Below are 19,775 nucleotides of genomic sequence, written 5' to 3'. Positions count from 1 at the left end.
CTTTTACTTAGCGTGTTTTCAAGGTTTCTCCATGTTGTGGCATGTATCAGTACTTCATTACTTTTTATGGCCAAATAATAACTACTTTATAGTGATATACCACATTCTGTTTATCCATTTATCAGTTGCAAGTTTGGGTTGTTTCTACTTTTTGGCTAATAAGAATAATGCTGCTATGAACATGCATATATGAGCTCCAATAGGAACAACATTTTCAGTTCTCTTGGGTATATACCTAACAATATAATTGCTATATTTACCTTTTTGATGAACTGCCAAATTGTTACACACAGTGGTCGTACTATTGTATACGTCTACCTCCAATGTATGAAGGTTCCAATTCCTCCCCATCCTTGCCAAGACTCGTTATTTTCTGCTTTTTTTTTCTTTCTTCTCCTTTTATGTCTATCTTAGTGGGTGTGAAGTGGTATCTCTTTGTGGTATTGCTTTTCATTTCCCTAATGATGTTGAGCATTTTTTTAAGTGCTTATTGGCCATTTGTGTAACTTCTTTGGAGGAATGACTGTTTATGTGCTTTTTTTTTTTTTTTTAAAGATAGCATTCCTTTTTTTTTTGTAATTTTATTTATTTATTTATTTATTTATTTATTTATTTATGGCCGTGTTGGGTCTTCGTTTCTGTGCGAGGGCTTTCTCTAGTTGCGGCAAGTGGGGGCCACTCTTCATCGCGGTGCGCGGGCCTCTCACTGTCGCGGCCTCTCTTGTGGAGCACAGGCTCCAGACGCGCAGGCTCAGCAATTGTGGCTCACGGGCCTAGTTGCTCCGCGGCATGTGGGATCTTCCCAGACCAGGGCTCGAACCCGTGTCCCCTGCATTGGCAGGCAGATTCTCAACCACTGCGCCACCAGGGAAGCCCTATGTGCATTTTTAAATTGGGCTGTATATCTTTTTGCTGTTGAGTTGTGGGAATTCTTTGCATATTCCAGGCACTAGACCCTTCGTAGATATATGATTTGCAGATTTCCCCCCCCCATTTTGTGTGTTGTGTTTTCACTTTCTGGATAGTTTCCTTTGATATACAAAAGTTTTAAATTTTGATGAAGTCCCATTTATCTGTTTTTCCTTTTGTTTTTGGTATCATATTTAAGAAATTGTTCTTTAATCCAAGATTGTGAAGATTTACACTTATGTTTCCTTCTAAGATTTTACGGTTTTAGCTTTTTGATCAATTTTGAGTTAATTTTGGTATATGGTGTGAGGTAAGGGTCTAAGTTCATTCTTTTGTATTTCGATATTCAGTTGTTCTAAGACCATTTGTTAAAAAGGCTGTTCATTCCCCACTTATTGGCCTTGACCATTTGTCAGAAGTCCATTGATCATAGATGTATGGGTTTATCTCTAGACTCTCAGCTCTGGTGCACTGATTTATATTTATATGTATATTTGATTGCTGTACCTTTGTAGTAAGTTTTGAAATTGGGAAGCATGAGTCTTCCAACTTTGTCTTTCTTTTTCAGGATTGTTTTGGCTATTCAAGATTCCTTGTAAATCCATATGAATTTAATTAGTTTAGGATTAGTTTAATCATTTATTCAAAATAGATGGGATTTTGATAGGGATTGTATTGAACCTATAGCTTAATTTGGAGAGTACTGTCATCTTAACAGTATTAAATTTTCCAATCAATAAACATAGGATGTCTTTACATTTATTTAATCCCTTCTTTAATTTCCTTCAACAATGCTTTGTAGTTTTCAGTGTAAAAGTCTTAACACTTCTTTGGTGAAATACTTATTCCTAAGTATTTTATTCTTTTTGTTGCTATTATAAATGGAATTGTTTTCTTAATTTCCTTGTCAGATTGTTCATTTTAAGTGTATATGGGTATAAAACTGATTTCCATGTAGTTACCTTGTATCTTGGAACTTAGTTGAACTTGTTTTTAGCTCCATTCATTGGTGTGTGTGTGTGTGTGTGTGTGTGTGTGTGTGTGTGTGTTTGTTTATAGTTTTCAAGGTATGAGATTATGTCATCTGTGAGTAGTGATAGTTTTACTTCTTTTTTTACAATCTGAATGCCTTAACAATTTTTTTTGCCTGGTTTCGTGACTGGAACCTTTACTGCAACGTTGAATAGAATGGCAAGAGAAAAATACTTGACTTCTTCCTGATCTTGGAGAGAAAGCTTTCAGCCTTTCACCACTAAGTATGATGTTAGTTGTGTGTTTTTCATAAATATCCTATATCATATTGAGGAAGTTCTCTTTAGTGTGTTGAGTGTTTTATATTATGAAAGAGTATTGGATTTTGTCAAGTACTTTTTCTGTGTCAGTTGATATGGACATGTTTTCTCCCCTCTTCTTTCTATAAGTATGATGTATTGCATTGAGTTCTTGAGCCATTCTTTTATTTCTGGGATAAATTTCAGTTGTTATGGTGTATAATGCTTTTAATATTCTTCCAAATTTCATTTACTGGTATTTTACTGAGGATTTTGCATTTATGTTCACAAGGGATATCGATGTGTAGTTTTCTTGTGTTGTTTTTGTCTGGCTTTGGTACCTGGGTAATACTGATGTTATAGAAGAAATTGGGAAGGATTCCCTTCTGTTCTTTTTTTTTGCAAAAAGTTGAATAGTATTGGTATTTTTTTCTTCTTTAAATGTTGGTAGAATTCACAAGTGAAGCCTTTTGATCCTGGACTTTCCTTTCTTGGGAGATTTCTACTTTATTTTTGAAGAATAGTTAAGTTGGAATTATAATTATTATTATTTTTTAAAATAAATAAATTTATTTATTTATTTATTTATTTATTTATTTATTTATTTATTTATTTATTTATATTTGGCTGCATTGGGTCTTTGTTGCTGTGCATGGGCTTTCTCTAGCTGTGGCGAGCCGGGGCTACACTTCGTTGTGGTGCACTGGCTTCTCGCTGTGGTGGCTTCTCTTGCTGCAGAGCACGGGCTCTAGGTGCACGGGCTTCAGTAGTTGTGGCACATGGGCTTCAGTAGTTGTGGTTCGTGGGCTCTAGAGCACAGGCTCAGTAGTTGTGACGCATGGGCTTAGTTGCTGCACGGCATGTGGGATCTTCCCGGACCAGGGCTCGAACCTGTGTCTCCTGCATTGGCAGGCGGATTCTTAACCACTGTACCACCAGGGAAGCCCCAGAATTACAATTATTAATTGACAGTTCTTTCTTTCAGCACTTTGAGTATTTCAACCCAGTGCCATGTGGCCTCCATGGTTTCTTCTGAGGAATGCCTTCAAAGCTCAACCAGGCAGTTTTCAACTCTGCCACCTTTTCTTGTTGTGCATACCCTTAAAGTCAGCCAGAAGTGAGAGCTTAAGGCCTTTCTCTTGTCTTTTCTCTGCAGGTGCACAGCGCTTAGCATGTGTGTGGCCTTCCATAGTCCCAGGAAGGTGTCTGAGCTTTTCAGCGTTTTTATTCCTGAAAGTATCATTTCCCAGCCTTTCTAAGATTTTGGTTAGTCTCTTTTTTTGCCCCTTGTCTTGTCTATCTATTATTCCAGGCAGCAAGGACAATTGCAGTACATTTGCCTGTAAATGTTTTCTACAAATGCTCCTGGGTAGTTGTTTTAGTATTGGGAGAGTTCTGAATTAAGAGAGAGAAAGCAGGCTCTTTGAGTTGGTCCTCTAGGTAGCCACCAGACAGGTCAGAACAAACAACCACAATTTCTTTTGAATAAGGTCTTTTTTGCTTTCTCTGTTACCTCTTACTGGGGATAAGGGCTATTTGGTACCACTGCTGAGCCTGGGGGCTAGGGGATGTAACACGGGTAAATAAAAATACCACAAAGTTCACTGTTCCTACTGAGATTGAGTTGTTTAAAAATTTTTTTTAAATTTTACTTTATTTTTATTACGTGTTCCCATGTTTGTTGTAGGCTTTTGGTTAGTTTCTAGAGTTCTGAAAAAGTTGATTTTTGACAGTTTTTGCCAGCTTTTGTGTTGCTTTTATGGAGGGACAGACTTGGCATACCTTACTCTACCATCTTCGTTGATACAATTCCTCTTTTGGAGGTTTTAAGTGAAGTTTATTTCTTTTTGTTTTAATTAAAAAATGTTTTTAATTGAAGTATAGTTGATTTACAGTGGTTCAGGTGTACAGCACAGTGATTCAGTTGTATATATGTGTGTGTGTATATATATATATATTCTTTTTCAAATTCTTTTCCATTATAGGTTATTACACGATGTTGAATATAGTTCCCTGTGCTATACAATAGGTCCTTGTTGTTTATTTTATATATAGTAGTGTATATCTGTTAATCCTAAATTCCTAATTTATCCCCCCCTTTCGCCTTTGGCAACCATAAGCTTGTTTTCTATCTCTGTGAGTCTATTTCTGTCTTGTAAATAAGTTCATTTGTATCATTTTTTTAGATTCCATATGTAAATGATATCATATGGTATTTGTCTTTCTTTGTCTGACTTAAAAGTGAAGTTTATGTCTATGAGAAGGTAAGAAATCATTTGATAATTCAGTGTCAGAGCAGGGAGCGGAGGTAGTTTGATACATTGATAATGCTCATATCTTACCTTCGTATTTTAAAAATGTTTTATGAAATTAATTCATTTTGACATAGTTTGTGATTTCCATAGTCCATTCTTGAAGTATTGCAGTTTCTTAAATTTTTTTGGAAAAATAATGATATATATTTCTCAAAGGACCAAGCAAAACAATACAGACATTTATATAGGGAAAAAAGGGAAAAGATCACATAAAGTCATCCTCTGTTATCATCTTCCAGCAATGAATATTATCAATAATTCTTTCCAGAATTTTTTATCTCAACATACAAACACATGCAGACATACTTTTATGTGTGGGTAACCCACCACTTCCTGCCGTTACATGGAACCATATTATAATGCAACTACATACATTTTTACCATATTTCAGCGTATCCTTTCATATCAGTAGGTTCGTCTAACTTCATTCTTTTTAATATCTGAGTAGTTTTGCATCAAATCAATGTGTCAGAATTTATTCAACGATGAGATTTTCTCAGGTTTAGGCTATTTTAAATAATGCTGCAAACACTGTCTTTGTGTAAGTATTCTTGCAGGCTCGTGTGAAAATTCTTTTCAGATAGATTCCTAGAAGATGAGTTAGAGTCTGAGAGGTCTTGCTAATCTGAGAGGTTAAAAGAGTCATACATTGTTTTAGTTTGAATTTCCCTTTTTACTGGTGAGGCTTACGAGTCTTTTCATGTTTATGGGTCATTTCTAAATATAACACCTGCATTTTTTCCTCAACCATTTCAGTGTATCTCACAGGAACCTGTACATAACATTGTTATAGCACTCATTATGTTAAATTATAATTACTGGTTTACTTGTCTCACAACTAGATTCTGAATTCTTTGAGTGTAAAGATAGTGCCTGTATCTTCAGTTCCTAGCAAAAAACCTTGTATCTGTTAAGCTTTAAATATTAAATGTAATTGATTTTCACTATAGTCATCTGTGGTAGATTGGGCAGGGATAATTATACTTGGCTTTTAAAGAGGGAAGTGAAGCTCAGAGAAGTTATATATATCTTTTTCCTAAAAACATGAAACAAATAAGTGATTTAGCCAGAATTGGAATTGATATTTTAAAAATTTCATGTCCTACTTCTAGTACCTTAAATGAAAAACTTTGAAAATAAGGCTAAAGAGATTTAAAAATAAAAGTAAGTTCAAGGAAAGTGAACCCTATGGAGTCAGACTTTGATGCAGCCTCAGATGAATGGCTGTGTAAAGCCTATTCAGGTATTTCTTATGGATAAAAACCATGGAAAACCAACTTAATTAGTGAATTAGGTTATTATCAAACTGCTGCAACCACACTGCCTTCCTTGCCATTGCTTGGACTTGCCAGGTTCAGTCCTACCTCAGGACCTTTTCACCTGCCTGAATCACTCTCCAGAGATACCCACACAACTGTCACTTACCTCCTTCAAGTCTGCTCATGTCTTGCTTGGAATTAAATCTGTCCTTTTAATATGATCTACCCACTGTATATGAAATTGTTCCCTCTTCAGTAGTTCCTATTCCATGCTCTACTTTTTCTGTTTCCAAGAGCATTTCTCTTTTAACTTCCTTATATCATTTGTTTACTTATATTGATCAATTTTTAAATTTGTTTCCTGTCCCCATTAGAATATAAACTGTGAGGACACTGGGATTTTAATTTTCTGTTTTGTTCATTGATGTTTTAAAGTGGCTAAGATACTTCCTAGGTAGCTAGTGCATGACTGCTACAGAATAGGCAATTAATAAATATATGCTGATTTTATAGATTTTCTATAGAACAGCTTTAAAATGAAGCTTGAAGACCAGCTAGGCCTAATCTGAGACCTAAACAGTCAAAGTCACAGCAACATTATAGCTCATTGTTTTATAGACCTAGGAACTGCAAAGTAAAAATCCAGTCTTGACTTTGAAGGATATTAGGTTTATTAGCAAGGTGGTTCTCAGCTGCAGTAGCAATGGCTAGAAAAGGAGCCCATTGACTTGAAAGATGACTGAAATTAAAAGTATACCTGGAAAATACAAAGGTAACCAATTGACATGAGACTCTTGTCAGTATCTCAACTGTATAGGACTATTGCTTGAAATCCCTTTATATTCTTCTTACGGTTAAATAGTGCACATACGCTGATTGTTTTTACTAGTCTGTAGTGGACAGGTGGGAGGATAGTAGAAAACAAGGGAAATTTTGGAGAAGGACTGGTACCTCCGTGTTACATTTATTGGAATGAATGCCCATAGAATTTTTTTCTTTATCTGCTCTTTTCTCCAGGAACACTGATTATGTATATTGTCATTTTCTGTCATCCATATCAGTGTCCTTTTCTAAAATCATTTTATACTTTTTCAAAAGTTCTATCTTATGTGACTTTCTGAATTTTATCTACTATGTTCTTAATTGTATTTTATGTTTTTAATTCCTAAATATTTGAGGATTTTGCAGATACCTTTCTTTTATTAGTTTATAGTTTAATTCCATTGTGATCAGCACATATACTCTGATTTCAGTCCTTTTAATTTTATTGAAACTTGTTTTTGTAAATGTAGATTGGTGCAGCCACTGTGGAAAACAGTGTGGAGATTTCTCAAAAGGCTAAAACTAGAACTACCATATGACCCAGCAGTTCCACTCCTGGGTATATATCCAAAAAAATAAAAACACTAATATGAAAAGATATGTGTACCCCAGTGTTCATAAGCAGCATTATTTACAATCACCAAGATATGGAAACAATATAAGTGTCCATCTACAGAGGAATGGATAAAGAAAATGTGGTGCATGCACACACACACACACACACACACACACACACACACACACACTGGAATACTACTCAGCTATAAAAAAGAATGAAATTTTGCCATTTGCAGCAACATAGATCGACTTGGAGGGCATTATGCTAAGTGAAATAAGTCAGACAAAGACAAATACTGTATGATATCATTTATATGTGGAATCTAAAAAATACAACAAACTAGTGAATATAACAAAAGAAGCAGACTCACAGATATAGAGAACAAACTAGTGGTCAGTGGGGAGAGGGGGAGGTAGAAACTATTGGATGTAAAATAGGTTCAAAGATGTATTGTACAGCATGGGGAATATAGCCAATATTTTGTAATAACTGTAACTGGAATTTAACCTTTCAAAATTCTATAAAAAATAAATTTAAAAAGGAATAAGGCAGATCTGCTAGTAAATCCTATTTTAAGTATTAATTAGTATTATTTTCACTGTTATTTTTGATGATTGACTTGATTTAAAAAGTATAATGCTTGAGCTGAATATATGTGTATGAATGTGTGTGTGGACATTATTCTAGTTTGTGTTTTTATTTTTTATTATTGTTAGAGGTTCTGAAATAGTGAAACGTATTTAAAGTTAGTAGAATTGTGTATCTCTGATTTAATTCTAATTAAAATAATTTCTGTGTATACCTTTTCTTCCCTTGCATCCTAATTTATTTTATATGGCATTGTTTATAAATGTTATTTAATATATTGTTTGTTATGCTTTCTATTTTCTTATGCAGGACCAAAAGATCTCAGATTGCTATAACTGAATGTATATTTGAACTTCCAAATCTCACAGTTCAAGCTACAAGAGCACAGACACTTCTGCTGCAAGCAATTTATCAAAGTTGGTCTCATACTGGAAATGTCAGCTCTTCAGCAGTGAATGAAGCTTTGATGAATGAAGTTTTCCAAACTATAGGTAAGAACACAGTCTTCTTGACAGGTGTATGGAAAACTCTTATTAGAGGTGACTAATATTTTATCATTCAAATTTATGTGTATAGCATGATCAACTTAAATTGTAGTGTATTTCTGTGAAAGCAGATTTTTATAGCTCCTGTGTAAAATCCAAGATATGAATTAAGCCATTCAGTTTTGTTCTCTGCCACCAACTTGTGGATATAGTTTGTAGTTGCAAGAGATTATTTTTCACTAGCTCCTTGTACAATTCATTCTTTGGCCTTACTTGGATAACTTTTGAGGGGATCAGTGTGTATGTTTGAAATGATAACCAAGTCAAGTATAAATACAATTTGTTTGATTGTGCTGGTAGAGTGGAATAAAATTCTTAATTATAGTACTTTAGCAATTCATAAGCAAGTTAATTTTTTTAATGTGGAAAACATTAGTCTTACACCCTGAATGAATGAATTAACTACGGAAAATTAAAAATCTGCTTTGATGCCAGTATATTATCTTCATCTTATCACTCACTTTGTAGATAAACAAGAAAACTTGCAGAAGGCTTGCTTCTTTTAGTTGTTTCAGCTCAAAATAATGTTTCTTTTGTCAGTGGCACAAAAAGGATATATTTTTATTAAGTGCAATCATGCTTAAAATGATAACGTTATTTTTATCTTATACCTCATTTGTTTATTAAAATAAAGCTGGTTTTGTTGTTATACGATGCTTTTTAAGCTTCTAAGTTTAGACCTTACTATGGGGAATATCTTATAAATTCTTAAAAAATGCATTTTAATTAGAGCCTTTTTATTTGATATAGCCATTGCCTAATGTAAAATTTTACAGTTGTTTTGGAACAGGTTTTTAGGATTCTATAAAAAAATTATGGGACAAATGTTTAATTTGTTTAGAAGTTCTTAACTTGGGGCTTATGAATGGGCTTTGAATTCTGTGAATACCCTGAAATAGTATGCAGATCTTATGTGTGTATAAACATATACCCCTAAGGACACACATATTTATGTTCTCTTTTTGAATTGATTCTTTTATTAAATGTCGTGAGTCTATTCCTTAGAGAGTCTTTTGACATATCTATTTTTTCTTATATTAACATAGTTAACAGCTTTCGTTTGGTTGGTATTTGCTATAATTCCTTTTTCATGCTTTACTTAAAACCTATCTGTTTTTATCTTTAGGTATATGTCCTGGAAATAACCTATAACTAGATATTATAGATCAAGTTTTATAATCTGCCTTTTAGCTAGTAAATTCAATCCATTTATACTTGTGACTATAGGTTTTTTTGTCTTTGTTTCTGTTATCTTACTGTTTTGTTTTCTTTTATACTGATTTAGCTACACTACTTTTTAAAAAATTGCTATTATTTCTTATTTAATATTCTATTTACACTTGTTTGGAATTTGCATACTCCTATTGAATTATTACTATTTTTTTAATTATTGAATTTTATTTTATTTATGTTTTTTATACAGCAGGTTCTTATTAGTCATCCATTTTATACACATCAGTGTATACATGGCAATCCCAATCGCCCAATTCATCACAACCCCCCCACTCCCCCCACAGCTTTCTCCCCTTGGTGTCCATACGTGTGTTCTCTACATCTGTGTCTCAACTTCTGCCCTGCAAACCAGTTTTCTGTACCATTTTCACATATATGCGTTAATATACAATATTTGTTTTTCTCTTTCTGACTTACTTCACTCTGTATGACAGTCTCTAGATCCATCCACATCTCAACAAATGACCCAATTTCGTTCCATTTTATGGCTGAGTAATATTCCATTGTATATTGTACGACATCTTCTTTATCCATTCGTCTTTCGATGGGCATTTAGGTTGCTTCCATGACCTGGCTGTTGTAAATAGTGCTGCAATGAACATTGGGGTGCATGTGTCTTTTTTTTTTTCCACACATTGTATTTTATTTTTACAAGAGATAAATAGACTGACACCAAGCATTGTACATGGATGACCACAACAAAAGCAACAATGATTGCAATTACCAAACATGAAACACACTCATACTATGGCATAATATTGACATTCAGTCCAGTAATCCTCCACTGTAACAGCTCCTTTACTTTGCAGTGAAAATTGATTTGTATATTCTTTGCCTCTGAGTCCTTGTGGGATTTTTTTTCTTTTTAATTCAAACAAAAAGTCACAAAAATTATACTCATCCTCATCAGTTTACTCAGTCCCATGTAATTAATTTTTTTTTCATCTTGATCTTTTGTTAGCACTTTTATGAGTTCATCAGTTTTTCATTAGAGTTCTGAAAATGCTTATTCATTCAGTTCAGCAGTACAGTCAGTTACCAGAAACCTGTACTTGTCAGAGTCTTTTCCATGAATTTCTTGAAGATGAAACCCTTTTAAAGGAAATTATTTGCAAAAGCATCAGAGTACACCCAGAACTGTCTGTAAATGACAAAAGACTTAAAAATGACCACGGTTAAAGATTTGATGAAAGTTCATAATAATGCAGTTGACAAGAAAATTAGTTATTTCTGAGATATACATTTTAAAGTAATAACTAGGATTATGACTTATAACATTATACCAGAACATATAAGATTTTTAGAAATTTCATGTAATGTCTGAAACATTTATATTAACATATTTCCATACAAATAACCCAATGAAAGTTTAGTATTAGTTGTTTTGTTTGTTTTTTTTTTATACAGCAGGTTCTTATTAGTCATCAACTTTATACACATCACTGTATACATGTCAATCTCAATCGCCCAATTCAGCACACCACCATCCCCACCCCACCGCAGTTTTCCCCTCTTGGTGTCCATATGTCTGTTCTCTACATCTGTGTCTCAACTTCTGCCCTGCAAACCGACTCATCTGTACCATTTTTCTAGGTTCCACATACATGCGTTAATATACGATATTTGTTTTTCTCTTTCTGACTTACTTCACTCTGTATGACAGTCTCTAGATCCATCCACGTCTCAACAAATGACTCAATTTCATTCCTTTTTATGGCTGAGTAATATTCCATTGTATATATGTACCACAACTTCTTTATCCATTCGTCTGTCGATGGGCATTTAGGTGGCTTCCATGACCTGGCTATTGTAAATAGTGCTGCAATGAACATTGGGGTGCATGTGTCTTTTTGAATTATGGTTTTCTCTGGGTATATGCCCAGTAGTGGGATTGCTGGGTCATATGGTAATTCTATTTTTAGTTTTTTAAGGAACCTCCATACTGTTCTCCATAGTGGCTGTATCACTTTACGTTCCCACCAACAGTGCAAGAGGGTTTCCTTTTCTCCACACCCTCTCCAGCATTTATTGTTTGTAGATTTTCTGATGATGCCCATTCTAATTGGTGTGAGGTGATACCTCATTGTAGTTTTGATTTGCATTTCTCTAATAATTAGTGATGTTGAGCAGCTTTTCATGTGCTTCTTGGCCATCTGTATGTCTTCTTTGGAGAAATGTCTATTTAGGTCATCTGCCCATTTTTGGATTAGGTTGTTTCTTTAATATTGAGCTGCATGAGCTGTTTATATATTTTGGAGAGTAATCCTTTGTCCGTTGCTTCATTTGCAAATATTTTCTCCCATTCTGAGGGTTGTCTTTTCATCTTGTTTATGGTTTCCTTTGCTGTGCAAAAGCTTTGAAGTTTCATTAGGTCACATTTGTTTATTTTTGTTTTTATTTCCATTACTCTAGGAGGTGGATCAAAAAAGATCTTGCTGTGATTTATGTCAAAGAGTGTTCTTCCTATGTTTTCCTCTAAGAGTTTTATAGTGTCCGGTCTTACATTTAGGTCTTGAGTCCATTTTGAGTTTATTTTTCTGTATGGTGTTAGGCAGTGTTCTAATTTCATTCTTTTACATGTAGCTCTCTGATTTTCCTAGCACCACTTATTGAAGAGACTGTCTTTTCTCCATTGTATATCCTTGCCTCCTTTGTCATAGATTAGTTGACCGTAGGTGTGTGGGTTTATCTCTGGGCTTTCTATCCTGTTCCATTGATCTATATTTCTTTTTTTGTGCCAGTACCATATTGTCTTGATTACTGTAGCTTTGTAGTATAGTCTGAAGTCAGGGAGTCTGATTCCTCCAGCTCCGTTTTTTTCCCTCAAGACTGCTTTGGGTATTCTGGGTCTTCTGTGTCTCCATACAAATTTTAAGATTTTTTGTTCTAGTTCTGCAAAAAATGCCATTGGTAATTTGATAGGGATTGCATTGAATCTGTAGATTGCTTTGGGTAGTATAGTCATTTTCACAATATTGATTCTTCCAATCCAAGAACATGGTATATCTCTCCATCTGTTGGTATCATCTTTAATTTCTTTCATCAGTGTCTTATAGTTTTCTGCGTACAGGTCTTTTGTCTCCCTAGGTAGGTTTATTCCTAGGTATTTTATTCTGTTTGTTGCCATGGTAAATGGGAGTGTTTCCATAATTTCTCTTTCAGATTTTCATCATTAGTGTATAGGAATGCAAGAGATTTCTGTGCATTAATTTTGTATCCTGCAACTTTACCAAATTCATTGATTAGATCTAGTAGTTTTCTGGTGGCATTTTTAGGATTCTCTATGTATAGTATCATGTCATCAGCAAATGGTGACAGTTTTACTTCTTCTTTTCCAATTTGTATTCGTTTTATTTCTTTTTCTTCTCTGATTGCCATGGCCAGGACTTCCAAAACTATGTTGAATAATAGTGGTGAGAGTAGACATCCTTGTCTTGTTCCTGATCTTAGAGGAAATGCTTTCAGTTTTTCAACATTGAGAATGATGTTTGCTGTGGGTTTGTCGTATATGGCCTTTTTTATGTTGGGATAGGTTCCGTCTTTGCCCAGTTTCTGGAGAGTTTTTATCATCAATTGGTGTTGAATTTTGGCAAAAGCTTTTTCTGCATCTATTGAGATGATCATATGGTTTTTATTCTTCAATTTGTTATTATGGTGTATCACATTGATGGATTTGTGTATATTGTAGAATGCTTGCATCCCTGGGATAAATCCCTCTTGATCATGGTGTATGATCCTTTTAATGTGTTGTTGGATTCTGTTTGCTAGTATTTTTTGTTGAGGATTTTTGCATCTATAGTACATCAATGATATTGGTCTGTAATTTTCTTTTTTTGTAGTGTCTTTGTCTGGTTTTGGTATCAGGGTGATGGTGGCCTCATAGAATGAGTTTGGGAGTGTTCCTTCCTCCTCAATTTTTTGGAAGAGTTTGAGAAGGATGGGTGTTAGCTCTTCTCTAAATGTTTGATAGAATTCACCTGTGAAGCCATCTGGTCCTGGACTTTTGCTTGTTGGGAGATTTTCAATCACAGTTTCAATTTCATTCCTTGTGATTGGTCTGTTCATATTTTCTATTCCTTCCTGGTTCAGTCTTGGAAGGTTATACCTTTCTAAGAATTTGTCCGTTTATTCCAGGTTTTCCATTTTATTGGCATAGAGTTGCTTGTAGTAGTCTCTTAGGATGCTTTTGTATTTCTGCGGTGTCTGTTGTAACTTCTCCTTTTTCATTTCTCATTTTATTGATTTGAGTCCTCTTCCTCTTTTTCTTGATGCGTCTGGCTAATGGTTTATCAATTTTGTTTATCTTCTCAAAGAACCAGCTTTTAGTTTTATTCATCTTTGCTATTGTTTTCTTTGTTTGTATTTCATTTATTTCTGCTCTGATCTTCATGATTTCTTTCTTCTGCTAAATTTGGGTTTTGTTTGTTCTTCTTTTTCTAGGTCCTTTAGGTGTAAGGTTAGATTGTTTATTTGAGATTTTTCTTGTTTCTTGAGGTAGGCTTGTAAAGCTGTAAACTTCCTTCTTAGAACTGCTTTTGCTGCATCCCATAGGTTTTGGGTCATCATGTTTACATTGTCATTTGTCTCTAGGTATTTTTTATTTCCTCTTTGATTTCTTCAGTGATCTCTTGGTTATTTAGTAACGTATTGTTTAGCTTCCATTTGTTTGTGTTTTTTACGTTTTTTCCCCTGTAATTCATTTCTAATCTCATAGCGTTGTGGTCAGAAAAGATGCTTGATATGAGTTCAATTTTCTTCAATTTACTGAGGCTTGATTTGTGACCCAAGATGTGCTCTATCCTGGAGAATGTTCCGTGTGCACTTGAGAAGAAAGTGTAATCTGCTGTGTTTGGATGGAATGTCCTATAAATATCAATTAAATCTAACTGGTCTATTGTGTCATTTAAAGCTTCTGTTTCCTTATTTATTTTCATTTTGGATGATCTGTCCATTGGTGTAAGTGAGGTGTTAACGTTTCCCACTATTATTGTGTTACTGTCGATTTCCTCTTTTATAGCTGTTAGCAGTTGCCTTATGTATTGAGGTGCTCCTGTGTTCGGTGTATATACATTTATAATTGTTATATCTTCTTCTTGGATCAATCCCTTGATCATTATGTAGTGTCCTTCCTTGTCTCTGGTAACATTCTTTATTTTAAAGTCTATTTTATCTGATATGAGTATTGCTCTTCCAGCTTTCTTTTGATTTCCATTTGCATGGAATATCTTTTTCCATCCCCTCACTTTCAGTCTGTATGTGTCCCTAGGTCTGAAGGGGATCTCTTGTAGAAAGCCTATATATGGGTCTCGTTTTTGTATCCATTCAGCAAGCCTGTGTCTTTTGATTGGAGCATTTAATCCATTCACGTTTAAGGTAATTATCAATATGTATTTTCCTATTACCACTTTCTTAATTTTGGGGAGTTTGTTTTTGTAGGTCCTTTTTCCCCTTGTGTTTCCCAGTTAGAGAAGTTCCTTTAGCATTTGTTGTAGAGCTGGTTTTGTGGTGCTGAATTCTCTTAGCTTTTGCTTGTCTGTAAAGCTTTTGATTTCTCCATCGAATCTGAATGAGATCCTTGCCGGGTAGAGTAATCTTGGTTGTAGGTTCTTCCCTTTCATCACTTTAAGCATATCATGCCACTCCCTTCTGGCTTGTAGAGTTTCTCCTGAGAAATCTGCTGTTAACCTTATGGGAGTTCCCTTGTATGTTATTTGTTATTTTTCCCTTGTTGCTTTCAGTAATGTTTATTTGTCTTTAATTTTTTTTTTTTTTAAAGAAATTCACATTCTTTTATTTATTTATTTATTTATTTATGACTGTGTTGGGTCTTCGTTTCTGTGCGAGGGCTTTCTCTAGTTGTGGCAAGTGGGGACCACTCTTCATCGCGGTGCGCGGGCCTCTCACCATCGCGGCCTCTCTTGTTGCGGAGCACAGGCTCCAGACGCGCAGGCTCAGTAATTGTGGCTCACGGGCCCAGTTGCTCCGTGGCATGTGGGACCTTCCCAGACCAGGGCTCGAACCCGTGTCCCCTGCATCGGCAGGCAGACTCCCAACCACTTCGCCACCAGGGAAGCCCCTGTCTTTAATTTTTACCAATTTGATTACTCTGTGTCTCGACGTGTTTCTCCTTGGGTTTATCCTATATGGGACTCTCAGCACTTCCTGGACTTGGATGGCTATTTCCTTTCCCACGTTAGGGAATTTTTCGACTATAATCTCTTCAAATATTTTCTCAGGTCCTTTCTCTCTCTCTTCTCCTTCTGGGACCCCTATAATGCAAATGTTGTTGCGTTTAATGTTGTCCCAGAGGTCTCTTAGGCTGTCTCCATTTCTTTTCATTCTTTTTTCTTTATTCTGTTCTGCAGCAGTGAATTCTACCATTCTGTCTTCCAGGTCACTTATCCGTTCTTCTGCCTCAGTTATTCTGCTATTGATTCCTTCTAGTATAGTTTTCATTTCAGTTATTGTATTTTTCATCTCTGTTTGTTTGTTCGTTAATTCTTCTAGGTTTTGTCAAACATTTCTTGCATCTTCTCGATCTTTGCCTCCATTCTTTTTCTGAGGTCCTGGATCATCTTCACTATCATTATTCTGAATTTTTTTTCTGGAAGGTTGCCTATCTCCACTTCATTTAGTTGTTTTTCTGGGGTTGTATCTTGTTCCTTCATCTGGTACATAGCCCTCTGCCTTTTCATCTTGTCTGTCTTTCTGTGAATGTGATTTTTGTTCCACAGGCTGCAGGATTGTAGTTCTTCTTGCTTCTGCTGTCTACCGTCTGGTGTATGAGGCTATCCCTATTGAATTATTAACTTAAAAAATAACTGATGCTGCTTTGGAATATAATTTGTTAGTTCTTCAAAATTTAAATGTAGAGTTATTATATAACCCAGCAATTTTACTCCTATAAATACACCCAAGAATTGAAAACATATATCTACCTAAGAACTTGTATATGAATTCGTAGCATTATTTTTTTCCTTTTTGCATGCAAAATTATTTATTTATTTATTTTTTTAGTTTTATTTAAAAAAATTATTTTAATTTTCGGTTATGCTGCATGGCATGTGGAATCTTTGTTTCCCGACCAGGGATCAAACCCACGCCCCCTGCATTGGAAGCACTGGACCACCAAGGAAGTCCCAAAGTATATTTTTTTAATAATAATTTTATATATTTAAGGTTTGGAACAATTTAAGGATGTTTTGATATACATGGTGAAATGATTACCAGGGTCAAGCTAATTAACATATATATCTCCTCACATAGTTATATTGTTTTTCTGTGGTGAGAGCACCTGAAAGTTTACTCTTAACAAATTTCCAGTGTACAGTACAGTATTTTTAACTAAAATCATCATGCTGTACATCAGATTTCTAGAACTTATCCTACATAACTGCAACTTTGTACCCTTTGACCAACATTTCTCATTTCTCCCACTTCCTGGCCCTGGTAAACAGTATTCTGCCCTCTGCTTCTATGAATTTGACTTTTTAGATCCCACATATAAAGGGGATCACATAGCATTATTCTGAATAGCCAAAAGGTGGATACAACACAAGTGTCTTTTAACCAATGAATGGATAGACAAAATGTGTTATATCTTTACAATGGAATATTATTCAGACATAAAAAGGAATGAGGTACTGATCCATGCTGTGGATGAACCTTGAAAACATTATGCTAAGTAGAAGAAGCCAGATGCAGTAAGTCTCATATTTTGATTCTAGTTTTATGAAATGCTTAGAATATGCAAATCCACAGATACAGAAAGTAGATTAGTGTTTCCCAGAGTTTGGGGAAAAGGAGGAATGGGGAATGACTGCATAAGTTTCTTTCAGATTGATGAAAATGTTCTCGAATTAGATAGTAGTGACGTTTTCACACTTGTGAATATGCTAAAGTCTATTTAATTGTACACTTTATAAGGGTGAATTTTATGTTATATGAATTTTATCTTATTCAAAAAAATGTTTTAAATTGATGAGTATTTAATTGGACTAAATTATGTGTTGTGGTCTGAGTGTGTCCTACGAAAATTCATATGTTGAAATTCTAATGCCCAATGTGATGGTGTTAGGAAGTGGGGGGGCCTTTGGGAGTTGATTAGATCATGAGGGTGGAGTCCTCACACATGAGATTAATGTCCTTGTTAAGAGAGGCCACAGAAGAGCTCCCTTGATTCTTCCGCCATCTGAGGACACAATGAGAATTCAGTAGTCTGCAGCAGGAGGAGGTTCTCACTAGAGCCTGACCATGCTGGCACCTGATTTTGGACTTTCAGCCTCCAGAACTGAGAGAAATAAATTTCTGTTGTTTATATGCTACTCTGTCTGTGGCATTTAGGTATAGCAGCCCTAATAGGCTAAAGCATTATGTTATTGCCATTGTTATGGCCATGATTTTATGTGGAGTTACTGTACAAAATATTTTCTTTCAGATCCTCACCCATAAGGCCTATAGTGAAGCCTTCATTGGCAGTAGCCTTTATCACTGTTGGAAATTATCTAATTCATGTTTTTGATTGTCAGATTTCTGTTTTCTGTGATATTCTCTCCAGAGTTTTTGTTTCTTTGTTCTTTGTTTTTTGTCTTTTTTTTTTGGTTCACTGTCTCACAGTATTAATCTTCCTTTATTTATTTAAAATTTTTGTTTTTTGTCAACTGGTTTAGATAGCCTAAAAATTCATATTAAGTTTTGATGGTGCTTAGTTTATAATTTTTATTCTGAAAAACTAATTCCATATTTCCTTTTTTGAATTTATCAAATGGACTGTGCTATGCAAAAACATTTTATTTAAAATTTCTTACTCTGAAAGTATTCTGTCCTAATAGAATGCTGGCGTAGGTCTTAAAAAAAGGAACAGACAAGTTATCACAGATTAAGTGATTCATAACCTGATGTTCTGACATTGAGAAATCTAAAATTATTAGAACTAATTTTATGGAGATTAAGGGAGTTGAGGAAAGTGGAACAATGTTAGGAAGGTTCATCGCTTTGCCAAGGAATCTTATTTTTATCAAATGAAGCAGCTATAAAATTTATCATAGATGAATTACAAGAATCAGCTAAAATATTTTTAAAAAGCTAGGTTCCCAAGTGTCTAGTTTTCTTATGTCTTTTATGCCCCCCCCACCCCAAATCTTATTCCGTTTATTTTAGTCTTAGTACAGTACTTGCTTATAATATTGTCCTCTAAATTTTCTGTCTTAAGATCCAGGATATATATATTTAAGGTATAAAGTTGTTAGCATTGTATTATCTTACATCTGTGGGCGGTCAATAGACAATACTTAGCAGTGTTAAGCTTTGTTTAATGTGTTTGGTTTAACCAGTGATCCTTTGCTTTACGTTGCAACTAGTTCTCATTTACTATATTAATGGAGTGATTATGCAGGCTATGTATGTTCTTAGACTTCTCAGACTTATATTCTGATAATGTTTGGAAGAAGAAACATTCTTCCATTTTGCAGTTGACTCTAAGCTAAGCACTTGTTTTCAACATTTCTGCCTCACCTTCCATCATAATCTTTTGCCCCTAGCCTACCTTCCTACTTCTTGCTATCTTATTATTGATAGTTACTAACGCATAGCATCCGGTTTTCTCCTGTCCATCATTCTAGTGGCTTTTCCCTCTGTCTCTATTGAGCATAATTCTCATTTGATAGAATTCTCCTGTATTATCCTTTTTTCTTTAATAGCTGTTTCTTTAACACAAGTCAGCACAGTTTTTTCCTTTGGATTAAACACTGTGGTATAGTCTGTGTGTTCCTTAAAAAATTACATTTTTTTCCATATGCATGCCTTTGCCCAGGTTTACCCCTCCATCGTATGCCAGAAATGCTTTAACTTGGTTTCTCTTCTCCTTCCCATTCCTTCTGTTCAATCTTTTTTTCAAAACAGCTTTATTGAGATATAATTCACCTACCATATGATTCACTTCTTTTTGGTATGCAGTATTTGGCTTGTAGTATATTCAGAGTTCTGTATTCATCACCACAATCAATTTTACAACATTTTCACTGCCCCCAAAAGAAGTCCCACATTCTTTAGACATCACTCCCCAAGCCTTCCATCTCCCCAAGCCATAAGCAAACACTAATCTGCTTTTTGTCTATATGGATTTGCCTATTCTGGACGTTACATGTAAATAGATCATGTAAAATACAGTCTTTTGTTACTGATTTCTTTCACTTAGGGTACTTTTTAGAAGTTCATCCATGTTATAGCATATATGAGTTTCTTTTTATTGTCAAGCAGTATTCCACTGTATGTAT

The 19,775-nt window shown here is 34.7% G+C and overlaps 1 protein-coding gene across 16 annotated transcripts in view; it reads left to right on the top strand.

Annotated features, from left to right (window-relative positions):
* VPS13B (vacuolar protein sorting 13 homolog B) overlaps window positions 1-19,775 on the top strand; it is a 765,850-nt gene that overhangs the window by 128,856 nt on the left and 617,219 nt on the right. For all 16 annotated transcript variants that reach the window (XR_014236520.1, XM_082364176.1, XM_082364168.1 and 13 more), the window contains one exon: window positions 8,033-8,214. Coding sequence is in view for 15 of the 16 variants with exons in the window: in XM_082364176.1 (XP_082220302.1) it covers window positions 8,033-8,214 (182 nt within the window). In the remaining variant the exon portion in view is untranslated. The remainder of the gene's footprint in view (window positions 1-8,032; window positions 8,215-19,775) is intronic.

The sequence above is a fragment of the Balaenoptera borealis genome (genome assembly GCF_965194805.1).
Source record: "Balaenoptera borealis genome assembly, chromosome: 17".
Taxonomy (NCBI): domain Eukaryota; kingdom Metazoa; phylum Chordata; class Mammalia; order Artiodactyla; family Balaenopteridae; genus Balaenoptera; species Balaenoptera borealis.
Note: the sequence above shows the minus strand (reverse complement) of the source record. Positions and strands in the feature narration are given on the sequence as shown.